At 41.6% G+C, this 16474-nt stretch overlaps 1 protein-coding gene across 1 annotated transcript in view; it reads left to right on the top strand.

Annotated features, from left to right (window-relative positions):
- The first annotated feature begins 4437 nt into the window (after positions 1-4437).
- PCOLCE2 (procollagen C-endopeptidase enhancer 2) overlaps positions 4438-16474 on the top strand; it is a 72171-nt gene continuing 60134 nt past the window's right edge. The window contains exons 1-2 of the mRNA XM_055321563.1: positions 4438-4721; positions 5997-6105. Of these exons, the coding sequence (XP_055177538.1) occupies positions 4639-4721; positions 5997-6105 (192 nt within the window). The 5' untranslated portion in view covers positions 4438-4638. The remainder of the gene's footprint in view (positions 4722-5996; positions 6106-16474) is intronic.

Below are 16474 nucleotides of genomic sequence, written 5' to 3'. Positions count from 1 at the left end.
TGTGCACGCTTTCTCTCTCTCTCTCAAATAAATAAATAAAATCTTAAAAAAAAAGACTTGTTCATGAGAATATTTACTAATGAGTATGCACAAGAATTCAAAGATAATGGGAAGTTCCTAAATGTTGACAGTATCGAAAAGGCTGAATTCAGAAGAGGCACTTCTATTACTAAAGTATTAATATCATAACTCTACACTACTATATTTTCCCAGTTAAGGAAAGTGGGGGAAATTCCAGTTTGGTGGTTTTGCAGAATTAGAGATATTTTGGGAATACCATGGACATTGTATTGTCACTAGGGCTGTATAAAAGAGTTTCGACACTAATTGCTTTCCAAATACTTTTCATTCCTTTTATACATTTGTAGCACTTATAAATCTAGAGCCCCATGTGGTGCCACTGGAGTACTATCACTTTCAAGAAAGCACAGACCACACCTAAATTCCAGATATGACTCTTGCCTCAAGTAACAATGAGAGTGATTCAAGCATACAGTCCAGCTCCTCATTATCTCTTCTCTCACTCTCTCCCCTTTAATCTGAGGCACTGCCCTGGATTGTTGCTCACATACCTTTCAAGATAATTGGAGATTGTCCATATCTGAGATTAATTGTTCTAGAAAAGGCCACTTAAAATGTACCTAACACAGGCTCCACATTTTCAGAGTGGATAGTCAAAAAAATGTTCAGGATTGTATCTTCAAAAATGGAACCAGAAATTCAAAAAATAATTCTGTGTTTAACAAAATTTCATTTATATTTGCAACTATGTGCCAATTCTCATAATGAACGAGTAATGAATCAAATGTAGATTTTTTACCATAATTTTCCTGCAAGAATGCATTCTAGCAAATACAAACACCCTTTCCTTCGCTCCTGACTTTCACAACACTATAATACAGAAAATTACTTTTGAAAAATTATTATAATGTTTCTTCATTTTTCTCGTGGACTCCTCTTTAATATTTTGGCATTAAAAATCATTCTTTTTTAAGGGAACTTTTGGTCAGCAAACTTCTTTTTTTTTTTTTTTAAGATTTATTTATTTATTTGAGAGAGAGAGAGCATACAGAGGGAGAGGGAGAAGCAGACTATCCACTGAGCAGGGAGCCAATGCAAGGCTTGATTCCCAGGACCCTGGGATCATGACCTGAGCCAAAGGTAGATACTCAACTAACTGAGCCACCCAGGCGCCCCCTGTTCAACGAACTCCTTTGCTTCTTCCTTCAGTTGTTCATTGGAGTAACCATCCAGGTCTTCATTCATCGAAAAGCCCATGATCTACCCACTTCTTTCAACATCACTTGCAACCATGTTATAAATTCTGGATTTTTTTTAAAAGATTTTATTTATTTATTCATGAGAGACACAGAGAGAGACAGAGAGCCATAGACACTGGAAGGAGAAGCAGGCTCCATGCATGGAGCCCGATGTGGGACTCAATCCCGGGACTCCGGGATCACGCCGTGAGTCAGAGGCAGACACTCAACCACTGAGCCACTCAGGTGTCCCAATTCTTGATCTTTTATATGATAAATACTGCATTATGGATCGAAAGTGCATTATATTTATATTGCATTTTCGGATGTTTACAAAGTTGATGAATTGACCAGAGACTAACCAACAAAGATGTTGACATATTGGACCTAGCTAGATGCTACTATTGTGCAGCAAGGAATGTTTGAGCGGGGACTAATTTTATAAGTGGTCGGTTCATTGGTGAATATTTCCATATTTCCATGACTTTGATTCTCTGTACAACCTAATTAACTGCAGAGATTGGGTAATACATACTTTGGATAATAAAGATCACTTCACCTACCACTCTGCTTTTCTTTCTAGAATCTATCATGGGGCTCTTGTCCTCTCTACCTCTTTGGTATGGCCTGGAGTTCTTTGGCTCCCTGCCTATTATGCCAATTCTGTATCACTAAAGTCTAGAAATCAGTCTTACAGAAATGGACCTTACACACACCTTCAAAGTCCACTTGGGTCTGTCTCAATTTTAACACATTAAGCTTCTCAGAACATTCAAGGTTTATAATTTTGGTCAGAATTGTAGTTCCAAGTCAAATATGTTTTTCTAAGAGCAAATAACATAGGTTTTAGCAAACTTTTAAAATCATAAGGTAACATCAATGTCTTCTTATGTGTCTCAACAACAACCATCAGTTTTGGAACCCTGACTCTTTAGGGAGGATATGAACACAATCATCATTTTATAAATTAAGAACAGAAAATACTGCTGTGTATTTATGTTCAAATAGTTTTCTATATACTGAGATATGTTTAATACTTTTTTGATTTTACATTTTGAAAACTTAGCTTAGTCCTAGGAATGAAGTCTTTTCTGGCTATGATGACATTCAAATCAGAGTGAATTGAGCAATATTTTCACTTTATAATTTAAAACTTTGACTTTTTAACAAAATATCATCTAAAACATGTATGCTGCTGGATAAGCATATTCTTGAAATGTGTGCAAAATAAACAACCATTTATTTTTCTCTTTGCTGTTTTAAAGCAATTTTTATTGGGTTGGGTGTAGGTTTCAGGATATAATGTAGTTTGCCAAATTCTGTAATCCTTTCTTTCTTTTTTTTTTTTTTTTAATGTCACACAGGGTGTGGTGCCTTTAGAGAATTTTTAAAAAGTTGTAGTTCCTGGTCTTTTTTTTCTTCATTTTTTCCAAAATAGTAAGATAACCTAAACCCCACAGGGAGATTCTGGTTCCTACTATTGGTTCCTGGATTCTTCCATTATTAAAAGACAAATTATTCCCTGTAACTAAAAGACTGATTATTCCCTGTAGCTAGTTTTTACCTATATTCTTGCTAGAGGTGTTTACATTCTTAACATTGTAAGCTCAGTATTAGAAATGAAATCTTAAGTACTATTTTAAGGTTTTATTTATTTATTTGCTTACTGCTTAGAAAAGTGAAGATAATTTAGAGGGAACAACACAGTTAAGGCATTTTAATGCGGTTATGCTCCTCTCAGTGGTGGGGTGGTTGTTGAATATCTCAATGAATCCATTCTGTTCTTGTTTTTCTTTTATTAATCCCTGGTTATTGGGGAGGAATAAGAGGTTTAAAATTATTTTTCTCTAATTAAATAAAGCCTTGGCTTCACAAGGTTGGGATTGTTCTTCTTAGAAAAACAAATTCTCTGTGAATCTTATCGGGCCAACATCGCAGAAAGGAATAGTTGGAAAAGATCTTTTGAGAGCAGAGAGATGCCAGCAAAGAAACACACCGTTTTCAGAACAGGACGCGGTGAGATCTGATGGTCTGGGGTCTGTCTTCATTATCTGCCGTAGTTCATGACAATTCACGCACAAACAGCTCGGCTGAAAATGCAATCTTGCATCCCTGCACAGAAACGGTCTCCCTGTTCTCCTGCACCAGTAAAAAAAAAAAAAAAAAGAGAGAGAAGAATGCAGGGGGAGGGTGTGTTTAAAGTGAAAAAGGATGGGGCGCCTGGGTAGCTCGGTTGGTTGAGCCTCTGCCTTTGGCTCAGGTCGTGATCCCGGGGTCCTGGTATCGAGCCCCATGCCTGGCTCCCCGCTCAGCAGAGAGTCTGCTTCTCCCTCTCCCTCCGCCCCTCCCTATGCTTGTGCTCTCTCTCGGTCTCAATAAATAAATAAAATCTTCAAGGGGGATCCCTGAGTGGCTCAGCGGTTTGGCGCCTGCCTTTGGCCCAGGGCACGATCCTGGAGACCCGGGATCGAGTCCCGCGTCGGGCTCCCTGCATGGAGCCTGCTTGTGTCTCTGCTCTCTCTGTGCCTCTCTCTCTCTCTTGAATGAATGCATAAATAAATAAATAACTTTGAAAAAATAAAAAAAAATAAAGTAAAAAAGGAGAAGAGGAGTCAAAACATGGAATCCCCGTTCTGCTGTCCTTTTCTTGCCTCAGATCTGTGTTTGAAGGCGCCAGAAATAAAGAGGGAACCCCAGTTTTCCAGCAACCAGCAAGCGCTAACCTAAATAAACAAATAAATAAATAAATAAATAAATAAATAAATAAATAAATAATTTTTTTTTCCCAAGCAATTAGAGAAAACCAGTCCCCCAAGCAAGCCCGGGCCCCCTCCCCGGGAGCCGTCGGCGGATCCCGAAGCCAGGGCCCGCTTGGGGACCACTCGCCGGGCCGGGGTTCCGCCCTCGTCCTCCCCACAGGCCGAGGGCGGGATGCGCGGGGGCCGAGGGCCCGGGGTGCCGGGGAGGAGCCGCCCGCCCGCCCCGGAGAGGGGGCGGCTCCGGCCGCCGCAGAACAAACGGGACATTGAGCAGCGGCCTGCGGCTGCCAGAGCGACTCCCCTGGGGAAGGAAGGTCAGCGTCGGGGCCGCCCGCTCCGCAATCGCCCTTAAAAGCGCCCCCACCGGCCTGCGGCGCACGCTCGGCTACCTGGGCCGCGCGCGCGTGTGTGTGTGCGCGTGTGTGCGCGTGTGCGCGCGTGTGTGCGCGTGTGTGCGCGTGCGCGCGCGTGTGTGCGCGTGTGTGCGCGTGTGTGCGCGTGTGCGCGTGCGCGCGCCCGGGTGTGAGAGGCGCGGGGCGCGGGCGCGGGCGCGGGTTCCTGCCCGTGTGCCGGAGCGAGAGCCCGGGGTGCGGACCGGCGAGCGCGCGTCGACACCGGCCATGAGGGGCGCGGGCGCCTGGGCCGCGCTCGGCCTGCTGCTGGCGGCTGCAGCGCAGCGCTCGCCGCAGCAGCCCCCCGAGAGGTAACGCGACCCCCGCGGCCCCCTCCCGCCTCCGCCCGCCGCGTCGGGGCGCCCGCTGCCCCCGCTGCCCCCGCCCGGCCTGCCCGAGGGCCCGAGCTGCGGACTCGCTCCCTGCTGCGCCCCCCGCGCCCCCGCCCCCGGGAGGCTTGGCCCGCAGACGTGGAGCCCACGGGAGGCCCCGAGCGGTGGGGCGCGCGGGGAGCCGCTCCCCGAAAGTTCGCTCCCCGCCTGCCTCCGTCGGAGCTGCCCGGCCCCCGGGACCTAGGGGGGCCCCGTCCCGCGGACGCCTGCGCCGTCGCCCCTTCGCCGCCGTCCCCAGCAGCCTCCCTCCCCCCCCCCCCCGGGGCGCGGGACGCCCTGTCGACGGTCAGGGAGATTAGAACTTTTTATGTTAGTCAGTTGCTTCCTCTTTGAACTTATTTATTCATGAGAGACAGAGAGAGAGAGAGACAGAGAGAGAGAGAGAGAGAGAGAGGGAGAAGCAGGCTCCATGCAGGGACCCTGATGCGGGACTCGATCCTGGGTCTCCAGGAACCCGCCCTGGGCCGAAGGCGGCGCCAAACCGCTGAGCCACCTGGGTTGCCCTGATTGCTTGTCTTTAAAACCCGATACCTTGGGATCCCTGGGTGGCGCAGCGGTTTGGCGCCTGCCTTTGGCCCAGGGCGCGATCCTGGAGACCCAGGATCGAATCCCACGTCGGGCTCCCGGTGCATGGAGCCTGCTTCTCCCTCTGCCTGTGTCTCTGCCTCTCTCTCTCTCTCTGTGACTAGCATAACTAAATAAAAAAATTAAAAAAAAAAAAATAAAGCCCGATACCTCACATAGCCTAGCTCTCACCTTCTCTCAGTCCCCCCCCCCCCAGTTATATTTTCCACTTCACCATTTTCCAATAAGCTCTTCCCACTATGTGGAGCGTTTCGTTGCTTGTGGATGGATGGAGAAATAGATGTGTCCGTCTTAATAAAGACGGACATAGATGGCCAATGGACTGAAATTGTTTTTAGATTTATTCATTCATTCATTCATTCATTCATTCATTCATTCATGATAGACCTAGAGAGAGAGAGAGAGGCAGAGACACAGGCAGAGGGAGAAGCAGGCTCCATGCAGGGAGAAGGCAGGCGCCAAACCACTGAGCCACCTAGGGAGCCCCCAGTCCAAGCATTTATTAATCAGTGTTAACTTTATCCATATTAAGAGGCTATGTCTTTCTGAGATTGACGTTAGGTTCTTAGACCTACTTTCAAATTAAGTTTCCTTCTTTTATTTTCCCAGACCTGTTTTCACATGTGGCGGCATTCTTACTGGAGAGTCTGGATTTATTGGCAGCGAAGGTTTTCCTGGAGTGTACCCTCCAAATAGCAAATGTACTTGGAAAATCACAGTAAGCATATTTTTTAAGGGTATTCTCCTGGAAATGGGTATTGGAAACAGTGGAAGGCTGCTGCATTTTTCCTCTGGTGCCAGGATTTGGGTAGGGGGGCAAGTGCCTGAAACAGTGAAATGTTGGATTTACCTCAACTATTTGGGACATTTTTATTAATAGAACTAGTAGTGTCCTGCTTTAGTGAATAGAAAGGGTGCAAGATAACAGTTGAAGGAATACATTCTTAAAGCAGATGTGTTTCTGAAAACCCATCCTGACAGTTGAGTTTCATGGATTCAAAATTAAGGCTGTTTTCTTTTTTTCTTTTAATTTTATCTATTTATTCATGAGAGACAGAGAGAGGCAGAGACACAGGCAAAGGGAGAAGCAGGCTCCATGCAGGGAGCCCAATGTGGGACTTGATCCCAGGACCCCGGGATTATGCCCCGAGCCAAAGGCAGATGCTCAACCACTGAGCCACTCAGGCATCCCAAGGCTGTTTTCAAAGGCCTGTTGTAATGACTTTTAGAATCCGTTTGTTACCTGTGCTCTGCATAAATGTCTCCCAGTGGGAAATAGAAGATCAAGGTAATGCCCATTCCAGACTACTTTATGCCCACTGTAGATAAAAGACAAAATAAAAAGAAAAAAAAAATCCCACTTAATGTCCCTGACTTAAAATCACCACTAAAGGCACTCTAACAATAGAGAATAATAATAATTGGGGGGTAGGGAGGGAAAGCCAAAGTATCAAACAAAGCCTAATAAAATGCCCATGCTGGTTAATAATGGCATAGATGATGCTGAGTCAAGATAAATCAGATTTCCAGATAGCCATCTTTAAAAAGAAGTCTGGATTTAGAATCAGCTACATTGAATCGTCTTTCCAGTCAGTACGGTAGTGAGTCTTCATTTTTTCAGTGTTGGAAAGTTGTTTGGTAATTGAACACATTGGTGCACTGAGAGCTTTATTCAGTCAGTTTGTGCCACTGATTATAATTTTTTAAAGGAGCTACCTCTCACTGAGCACTTACTGTGTACTAGACACTGTACCAAGTAGTTAGCAAGCATAGTCTCACTGACTCCTTGAAATCACTCCGAGAAAGTGACTATTATACCCCAACTTTATATATAAAACTGAGGCTGAGACCTAGAACAATTATGTCAGTTCACTTGATCAAACATTTGTTAAGTCCAGCTTTTGGCAGTGAGGCATTCCCATTGACAGGCAAACAGGAGAGGTCCTCGTCCTTAATATAAAACTTGGCTCCTGTATGCACTGATACTTTCCTATCAGATATTGACTCTCTGATGAACTGGTACAGATTTCATTGTGTTATTGCAACACATGGGACCAGGAGAGAATGAGTCATAAAAAATAGCTTTGAAATATTGTTCTTAGCATAAATGTGAAATAAGGCTTTGAAATAAACATGTAATTTGGTTTTCATATGTATAGTTGTGTTTCAGTTGTAAATTAATGGCTTTAAGTTATAAATGATCCAAGGAAATTGATGACTGAGAAGCATCATGTGCTTAACAAGTAGAAATTCATGGTTGGCCATGTATTGAGAGTATTATAGGCATTGTTGGTGTGGCATCAAACTTTGATTGGAGGAGGGTGAAAGTTTTCCTTGGCATAGAAATGGTGTGATTCAGGAGAGGCCTGACTACCATATTCTTATGTGGGAGTTGGGGAAGTATGGTGGATGTTCTACTTGAATGATGCAATGTATAGGTAACACATATGGGCTCAGCCGTTAGATTCCCTGGATTCAAATTCTCATTCTAACACTCATAAATTGTGTGATTCACAATGATTCAGGATTCATCTTTTTTAAACCTTGGGATTGTTGTGAAGATAAAGTGAGTTAGTAGACATAAAACCCTTGGCTCAGTGTCAGTGATGTACTAAGTACTTAATAAATGTTAGCCATCACTGTTATCATTTTCATTGTCCTCATTGTTGGTATTGACTTCTCGTTCCTTCTGACCCATGATCAATATGACAGATCACTGTTACCCCCTTACCTCATTGGCTAAGCTGGGCTTGGCATCAAGTCAAAACAACTCAGACTTTGATGGAAGAATCTACTTTGTCATCTATTATCTAGGAAGAATTATTTCCGGGTTGGGTTCTCCTATAACCTTGCTGAAGAGACTCTGTGTGAGTCAGAACTAGGTCAGCTTCCCATGACAGAGACCTAAATAACAATGGCTCTAACAGAAGTTTGGTTCTCTCTCTCATATAGGAATCTAGAGGTGGGCAACCCAAGATTGGTTGGCAGCTTCAAGTATCTTTGTCTCCTCCTGCTTTGCCATACTCAGTTGTGTGCTCAAGTTCCAGCCATTATGTTTACATTCCAGCCAACACAAAGCAAGAAAAGAAGGGCATATATCTTCCCTTTAAGGACATTGCACATAATTACATGCAACTTACTGCTTACATTTCATTGGCTAGTTCTTAGTTACATGGCCACTTCTTGCTGCAAGAAAGCTGAGAAATGAAGGCTTCATTTCAGGCATCTTTCGATTAAAAGTTTTCTATCAGGTGTAGAAAGAAGGAAACATAGGTAGACAACAAGCAGGCTCTGTGATATATTTATTTGTGCTTTTCTCAGGCTGCCTGAACTGATGTTCATGAAGTTGAGTAACAAATGCTAGCCTTTTTGGAAAACAAAAAAATTCCTTTTTAGAAAGTGTAGGTGATACAGAAGAAAGGACTATACAATTTGCTTTTCCAGTTAAAAGCTTAATAGTTTTCACTTGTAGCCAGTTGAGTTTACCCTATTCCAAGGGGCTGTGTCTTTTATTTTTGCATGTGAGTAGCTACTAAGAACTTCAGAGAAGCCCAGCATGTTCTCTTGGTTATAATTACTGCCTGTGCTTTTCACAAAGGCCATGGGTGCTCTCTTAGTTTGACAACATTTTTATTTCTTTGTATTTCACAGGCAATAGCACTAATTCATTTGTAAAAATCTTCTTAATTCTTTTTCATAATCCTCTGGTTTGTCAGAGTAACAGAAGGGAACTCCCTAGCTCCTGTAGATCCTAGGGAACATAAAAAGAGAACTGTGGTAGCTCTAAAGTGGGTGGCCCTGAGGTTATCTTGTTCATTCACTAAATGTGTTTTGAGTGCTGGGTACTATCTGGGTTATGGCAGCAAGCAAGGCAGCCACATTCCTTACCCTCATGCGGTTAGCATTCTAGTTTGGAGAGGTAGGTAATTAATGTCTAAATAAACAAAATATTAAGTAGTGATAAATGTATTGTAAAAATAAAATAGATACTCCTTCACATCCATTAGGATGGCTATTATAAAAAAAATAGAAAATAACAAGTGTTGGCAAGATGTAGAGAAATTGGATCCCTTGTGTATTGGTGGTGGGAATGTAAAATGATGCAGCTGCTGTGGAAAATATGGCACTTTCTCGAGAAATTAAACATAAAAAATAGAGAATCAGATCTTTAAATACAGAGAAAAAACTGATGTTTGCCAGAGGGGAGAGAAGTGGGGAATGGGCAAAGCGGTGAGGGGAGGGAGATACAGGCTTCCAGTAATGGAATGTGTAAGTCATGGGGAGGAAGGTACAGCATAGGGAGTACAGTCAATGGTATTGTAATAGCATTGTATGGGGACCGATGGTAGCTAGCTACACTTGGGGTGACCATAGCATAATGAATAGAGTTGCCCAATCGTTGTGTTGTATACCTGAAACAAATGTAACGTTGTATGTCAACTATGCCTCAATAAAAAAGAAAAAGAAATTAAACATAGAATTACCATATTCTCCAGCAATTCCACTTCTGGGTATGTACCCCAAAGAAGTGAAAGCAGGCACTCAAGCAGATATTTATACATCTGTGTTCACGGCAGCATTATTCACAGTAGCCAAATGGTGGGAGCAACCCAAGTATCTATCCACAGATGAATGAATAAACAAAGTGTGGTATAGACATACAAAGGAACATTATTCAGTCCTAAAAAGTAAGGGAATTCTGACACACGCTCCAGTATGGATGAATCATGAGAACGTCATGCTGAGTGAAATAAACCACAAAAGAACAAATAGTGCATGATTCTATTTATATGAGGCACCTAGAGTAGTCCAATTCATAGAGACAGAAAGTAGAATGGTGGTTGCCAGGGGCTGGGAGTGGGGAGTTAGTATTTATTTTTTTTTAAAGATTTTATTTATTCATAAGAGACAGAGAGAGAGAAAGAGGCAGAGAGAGAAGCAGGCTCCATGCAGGGAGGATGTGGGACTTGATCCGGGGTCTTCAGGATCATGCCCTGAGCTGAAGGCAGCTCTAAACCGCTGAGTCACAGGGCTGCCCCCCGGGGAGTTAGTATTTAATGGGTTTAGAGTTTCAGTTGGGGAAGATGAAGAAGTTTTTTTTTTTTTTTTGAAGATTTTATTTATTTATTTATGAGATAGAGGCAGAAACATAGGCAGAGGGAGAAGCAGGCTCCCAGCAAGAAGCCTGATGTGGGACTCGATCCCTGACCCCAGGATCACACCCGGAACCGAAGGCAGACACTACACCGTTGAGCCACTCAGGCGCCCCAGATGAAAGTTCTAAAGATGGATGCTGGTGATGACTGCTGCACAACAATGTGCAAAGGTCATTCTGGCTGCTGTCTAGATGATGAGTTGTGGGGAGTTAAGAATGAAACAGGGAGACCAATTAAGAAGCTAATATGGTATCCAGGAGAGAGAAGGTGGTGGATTGGACAAGGGCGGTAACAAAGGAGATGAAGAAACATGGAATCCTCTGCCCAAAGCAGCTGTCTCAGCAGTTTTGAGTAGGGTTAGGATATAGTGGCACCAGCCAAGAGGCTGGATACTCCAGGCTTTGGACCCTTGCTTGGCAGCTGTTCCAGGCAGGGCTGAGCTCTGGTGTGGCTTCATCCAAGGCTGTCTGTTAAAGGCTTTCCCAAAGCAGAGGATACAGTCCATTTTCTTGCTCCTGTAGTCAGTAAGCCAAGAATAGAGGTTCTACTGGGTTATTCAATATCACTTTTATTGAACATCACGGAGATGCCTCGGGGCCCCTGGGTGGCTCAGTTGGATAAGTGTCTGCCTTTAGCTCAGGTCAGGATCTCAGGGTCCTGGGATGGAACCCCACGTCATGCTCCTTGCTTCTCCCTCTCCCTCTGCCCCTCCCCCTGTGCCCTCCCAAATAAATAAAATTTTTTAATAACAAAATCACAGATGGGAGTCTCAGAGTGGGCCTAAAATTCCTGTAGTTGGAGAGAAATATTCTATCCCTTACTCCTACCAGTCTCTTATTTCATTCTTCCAGACTGGAGATGTGTTCCAAGCAAAGTGGCTTTCCTCACCTAATGGTTTTCCCTGAACTGTATCTTATCAGTAGGGGACTGAGAAGAGTCTGATGTTAGTATCTGTATGCTTTCGAAAGTTGAATGCTAGTTGTCACAGCCAAACTTTCCAGCCATTTGTAATGGACTTCCTGGTATGGAAATCTAGCCTACAGATTGGAAATTTAGATTTGTCCTTATATTGTAGTACTTTAAAATTTTCATAGCTTATTTCTTGGACAGCTGCACTGCCCATACACTATCTACATTGGCTACTTAAATTATTTGACTGAATTAATTAGAAATTCAATGTCTCAATCACATTAGCCATATTTTAAGTGCTCAGTAGTCACATGTAGGTAGTGGCTATCATATTGGACAGTATATAATATGAATATTTCCATTAATACAAAAAGTTCCTTTGGACAGTGCTGTCCTAGAGAATTTTTGAGGTTAATTTTACTCATGTGAAGATATGAGTACATGGTGCACCATGCTGCTTAGTTGTACTTCTGCTTTGCCAGTGAGGAAGCTGACACTTGTTCTGTGTAGTGTTGAAATTGTGACTGGAACTCAAGCCTTTTGACTCAGCTTTATCTTTCTGCAACTCTTGGTGACCTCAACTAGTCTTAGGTTTTACTAATTAATTTTGCTGAATATGAAAAAAAATTTGCTGAATATGTTCTCAAAAATGTATGGTTAGAGATTAAAACAGAATTTGAGGGTTAAGAAATTGTTAACCCTCAAAAGGTTGAAGGTTTCTTAGTTTCCTCTGAAAGTTGATTTTTGGAACTGAAATTTAAGGAGCATCTGCATAAAAAAATCTATTTGACATTGATGATGGGGGCAAAAGTTAAGTATGATTTAAGAGCTAAGATATGTATAATACTTTGGACAGTAGTTGGTCTTCTAAGCAGGTTTGGAATTGAGCCAAACGTCACCCAAATTGATTTAAGGATGAGAAAGAACTAGTAATTCCACCTGTACCAAGCCCTGCAACAAGAAATGAACCTCCAAGTATGGACATAACACCACCCAGACCTCTATCACAGTGGTCCTTCTGCTAGGTACATATGTCCAACAGGACAAGGCTTTGCAGGAGATAGTAGGAGATCTCTGAGATCCCTAAATGAAGTAGGAGAGAGTGGACCATTGTCAGCAAGAATGCAGCCAGTGTGACATAGGTCACTGCTACCCTGACAGAACAGATTCATGAAGAGCCCACCAGGTATGGGGCTAAGTGCTGGAGATACACATACGAATATGCAGGAGATGTGAGCATGGGAGGATGGGGGTTGCCTCCCCATATGATATGTGAAGGTATGTTCCCTAGGCTCTGAGTGGGAATGAGATAAAGGCCAACAAGCACCATGCTTCTTGGCTCCACAGGCATCCCTGTCACAGAGATCTCCATTCCATTAATGGTGTCATTATAAATTCATTGCAAACTTGGTAAATCACCAATACCTTTTCTGTTCCTTGGTCTTTTCATCCATAACTTGTTCACTTTATAGTCCCATAGTAGATTCATATCGATGGTTTGACACAATTTTTGAATTAAAAAGAATAGGCAGTATTAGGAAAATAATACCTTGTGAAAGCAACTATTCAGAGTTTGATTTGAGCTACATATGTTAAGGCCGGTTAAGTGGAACCAGCTGAATCTTTGTTTACAGCAACTGTGCAAATTAGAGGGAACCAGAAGCCTAGAATCTTCTGGGAAATCTTGAATAGATATGTAGAAATTGTTATTTTAAATCAATGGTAAAACTAAATGTGCCACCTGAATGTGTTGGGCAGTTACTGTCATTATCTAACAGAAGCAGCAGTTGGTACGTAGATAAAGGTGAAGATGATTTTGTGCTTGGATTTAAAGTTCAACATGATTTGCAAAACAGTTTTTAAAATGAGATACTTCATGTATGTTGTCCTGTTGTTACAGATCATTATTGAATTACACAGTATTTATCATTTATATCTATTTCACCCCCAAATTTAAAGTTATTGAAATTAGCCAGTTATTAAAGGTTCGAGTTGTTTTCAGCAGACATCTGGCTTGAGAAAAATCAGGAAATATTTGAGGATTTTAAAAATTGGCATTGGAGGTTCTTTTAACTCTGAATTAAATAATATGGGAAGGTCAGAAAGTCACAGACCTTTGTCAGAAATGGGAAAACAGTTATAGCAATGAATAGACTCATTCCCATTTAAACTGGAAGTGGCAAAATTTTCTTTAGTTAATTCATGCAGAAGATAAAAAAGCATAAATTATCATATGTTGAATATTTTCGGGCTCCCACATAATGCATGTACTATCATTTTGATAACTATTTTTTTCTTTTGAGCTGGAATTAAATATACTAGTTATTCTGTAGATTGTAGATATAAAATAATAATATGTGATTTTCAGCATACCTCCAAATATATTGTATCATTTTATTTCATTCCCATCCAATTCCATGATGTCAGTAGGATACATATCAGGATGCCTATTTTACAAGTACAGAAACTGAGGTCTGAAGAACTCATAACTTGCTTACTATTGTCATTCTGGCAAAGGTCTGAAAAGACTATTTTTTGACTCATTGATATAAAGACATTATTACAGGTTTATTGAGCAAATAAATTAACATTCACTCAGTGCTTATTGAGCATCTACTTGAGCTAATAAGCATTTGGTTGGGCCCTGGGGGTAAAAAGACAAGGCACAGTTTTCTGTCCTTAAGGAGTTTATAATCTGGCCGGGAGTACTTCCACAAGAAACCAGTAGCAGTTAGATGTGTAAATAACTATGATGCCCACTGTAAATCGTTTTAAGGTATTGGTATTGATCATATGGAATGAGCCTTATTTACAGGTATTGATCATATGGAATGAGCCTTATTTATATTTTTAAAAATTATTGAAGGTCTTAGATTAGGTAAATGAAAATAATTACTGCCTCATACAAACAGTAAAAGATGTTACAACCCATTTTACATCTGTGCTACTATAAGATTTGAGAAATTGTTACTGTGTCTTTTGTTTGACATCCTTTTACAGCACCTGCCTTGATATTTACAAATATGTCTAATAATTATACAAAGGCATTCCTGTACCATTGTCTTGGTGGTAATTGTGCTAATATATGTTAAAGACATCATACTGAATCCATCCTCCAAAAGCCTGATTAAATTTAAATGGCATTCACATTTAAAGAAATGATAGATTAAAGATGGGGTAGGGATTTATATTTTCCCAATAACCTTCATATGGCTTCATGAGAAGAAAGACAGCAGTGTCTTGGGTTTATGTGAAAATTGAAACAAATAATGATGTTCTACTAAGATGAGTGCTAGGTATATAATTTGAGGAAACAAATAGTGAAGTTAGACAGGAACTCAACATTTAAGTCACTTAATTATACCTAGGGGTATAGCAAGGGGTTCTAAAATTACTGTAACTATTATTTGCCTGGCATAACCACAGCAGGACAGATAGGGGAATGGAATTTTGGCCTTAAACACATATTTCCTGGCTTTAAACTACATGTAGGATTTAGAATTATATAGAGACGTAAATTCCGATCTTAACTATGGGGTTTTTTTTAAACATACATATACATCTGTTGGACTAGGCTTGGTTATTTCAGCTGCCTTGAATAATAATTTAACCCAATGCTTGACTTAATATTATTTACATCTGATTCCTTAGTAAAGATGGGAATAATTTTTTTTAAAGATTTTATTTATTCAAGACAGAGAGACAGAGAGAGAGAGAGGCAAAGACACAGGTAGAGGGAGAAGCAGTCTCCACGCAGGGAGCCCAACGTGGGACTGGATCCCTGGACTCCGGGATCATGCCCTGACCAAAGGCAGGCACCCAACCACTGAGCCATCCAGGCGTCCTGGGAATAATTTTTTAAAATATTTTATTTATTTATTTGAGAGAGCGGGTGCATGAGTGTGGGGGAGGGTCAGAGAGAGAAGTTTAGGTAGGCTCCCCCTGAGCAGAGAGCCAGAGGTGGGCTCCATCCCAGGACCCGGAAATCATGACCTGAGCCAAAGGCAGCCGCTTATCCAGCTGAGCCACCCAGGCGCCCCAAAGATGGGAATAATTAATGAGATGTCTCTATACCCAAGCTTAAGGACCATATGAATGGGGTGAGGGTGTTACAGCTGTGTTTTGTTTGGTTGTTTTAATTAAGAGAGTATAATTCAGATACTCTGTGATCCTTAGGTCACTTCAACTGTCTCAGTTAGATTTCAGTTGATAAGACACTGGAAGAATGAAAACCTGTTCTTTGCTCCCTTAAATCCCCCTGGGAAGCAAGGAAAATATAAATCCTAAATAAATAAGCAAGTAGGTGACCTTTTCCCACTGGGGCCTCGGTCTAGTTTTTCTAAATTTATTTAGTTTTCTGCTTATTTTTTAAAGGGCCTCTGTTGCTTGTTTTTATTTTGTTTTTCTTTGCTCTTTCACATGAAAATCAAATACGTTTTTATTGATTGGAAACCCAATGTTTTATAAATGTGCTTATTTGTACTGCCTGTATTTTTTAATGCTGGGCTAAAGCAGAAGTCTTAGAAAGGGCTCAATGAGGAGGGAAGAAAAGGAGAAATCGTGAAAACAAAGTCTTATGTTTTTCTGAAGAAGATTCTCTTTAATAACATATTAATGATGAAAAAAGCATTCTTGAATGAAACCTTGCTCTAATAATGGAGCACCAAAATAACACATTTAAAAACCTCTCTGTTAAAAAGCAGTATAAATAGAGAAGGCATTTAACAGAGGTAAAACACCCAGAAAGGGTTTTAAGGAATGTATTATTAAAAAGACTGATGGAATTACTTTCCCATTCCTTGCCCAACTCCAGAGTTCAATTTATGATTTGAAATTGTGGGCAAATTAGAATTGTTCCATCAATTTGCAGTTTCCTCAAAAATCTATCATGTATAAAAAGAGAGAGAGAGAGAGAGGTCTCATTTGTTGATTGCTCCCTGTTGGATCCTAGAGAAGTATTTAGGGGGCTTCTGATTCTTAGGGTTTCTCTTCCCGCCTCTCCCCACCCTTCTGCTTAGGTAG

Source organism: Nyctereutes procyonoides, unplaced genomic scaffold (genome assembly GCF_905146905.1).
Source record: "Nyctereutes procyonoides isolate TBG_1078 unplaced genomic scaffold, NYPRO_anot_genome, whole genome shotgun sequence".
Taxonomy (NCBI): domain Eukaryota; kingdom Metazoa; phylum Chordata; class Mammalia; order Carnivora; family Canidae; genus Nyctereutes; species Nyctereutes procyonoides.
The sequence above is the reverse complement of the archived record's forward strand: the minus strand, read 5'-3'. Positions and strand labels throughout refer to the sequence as shown.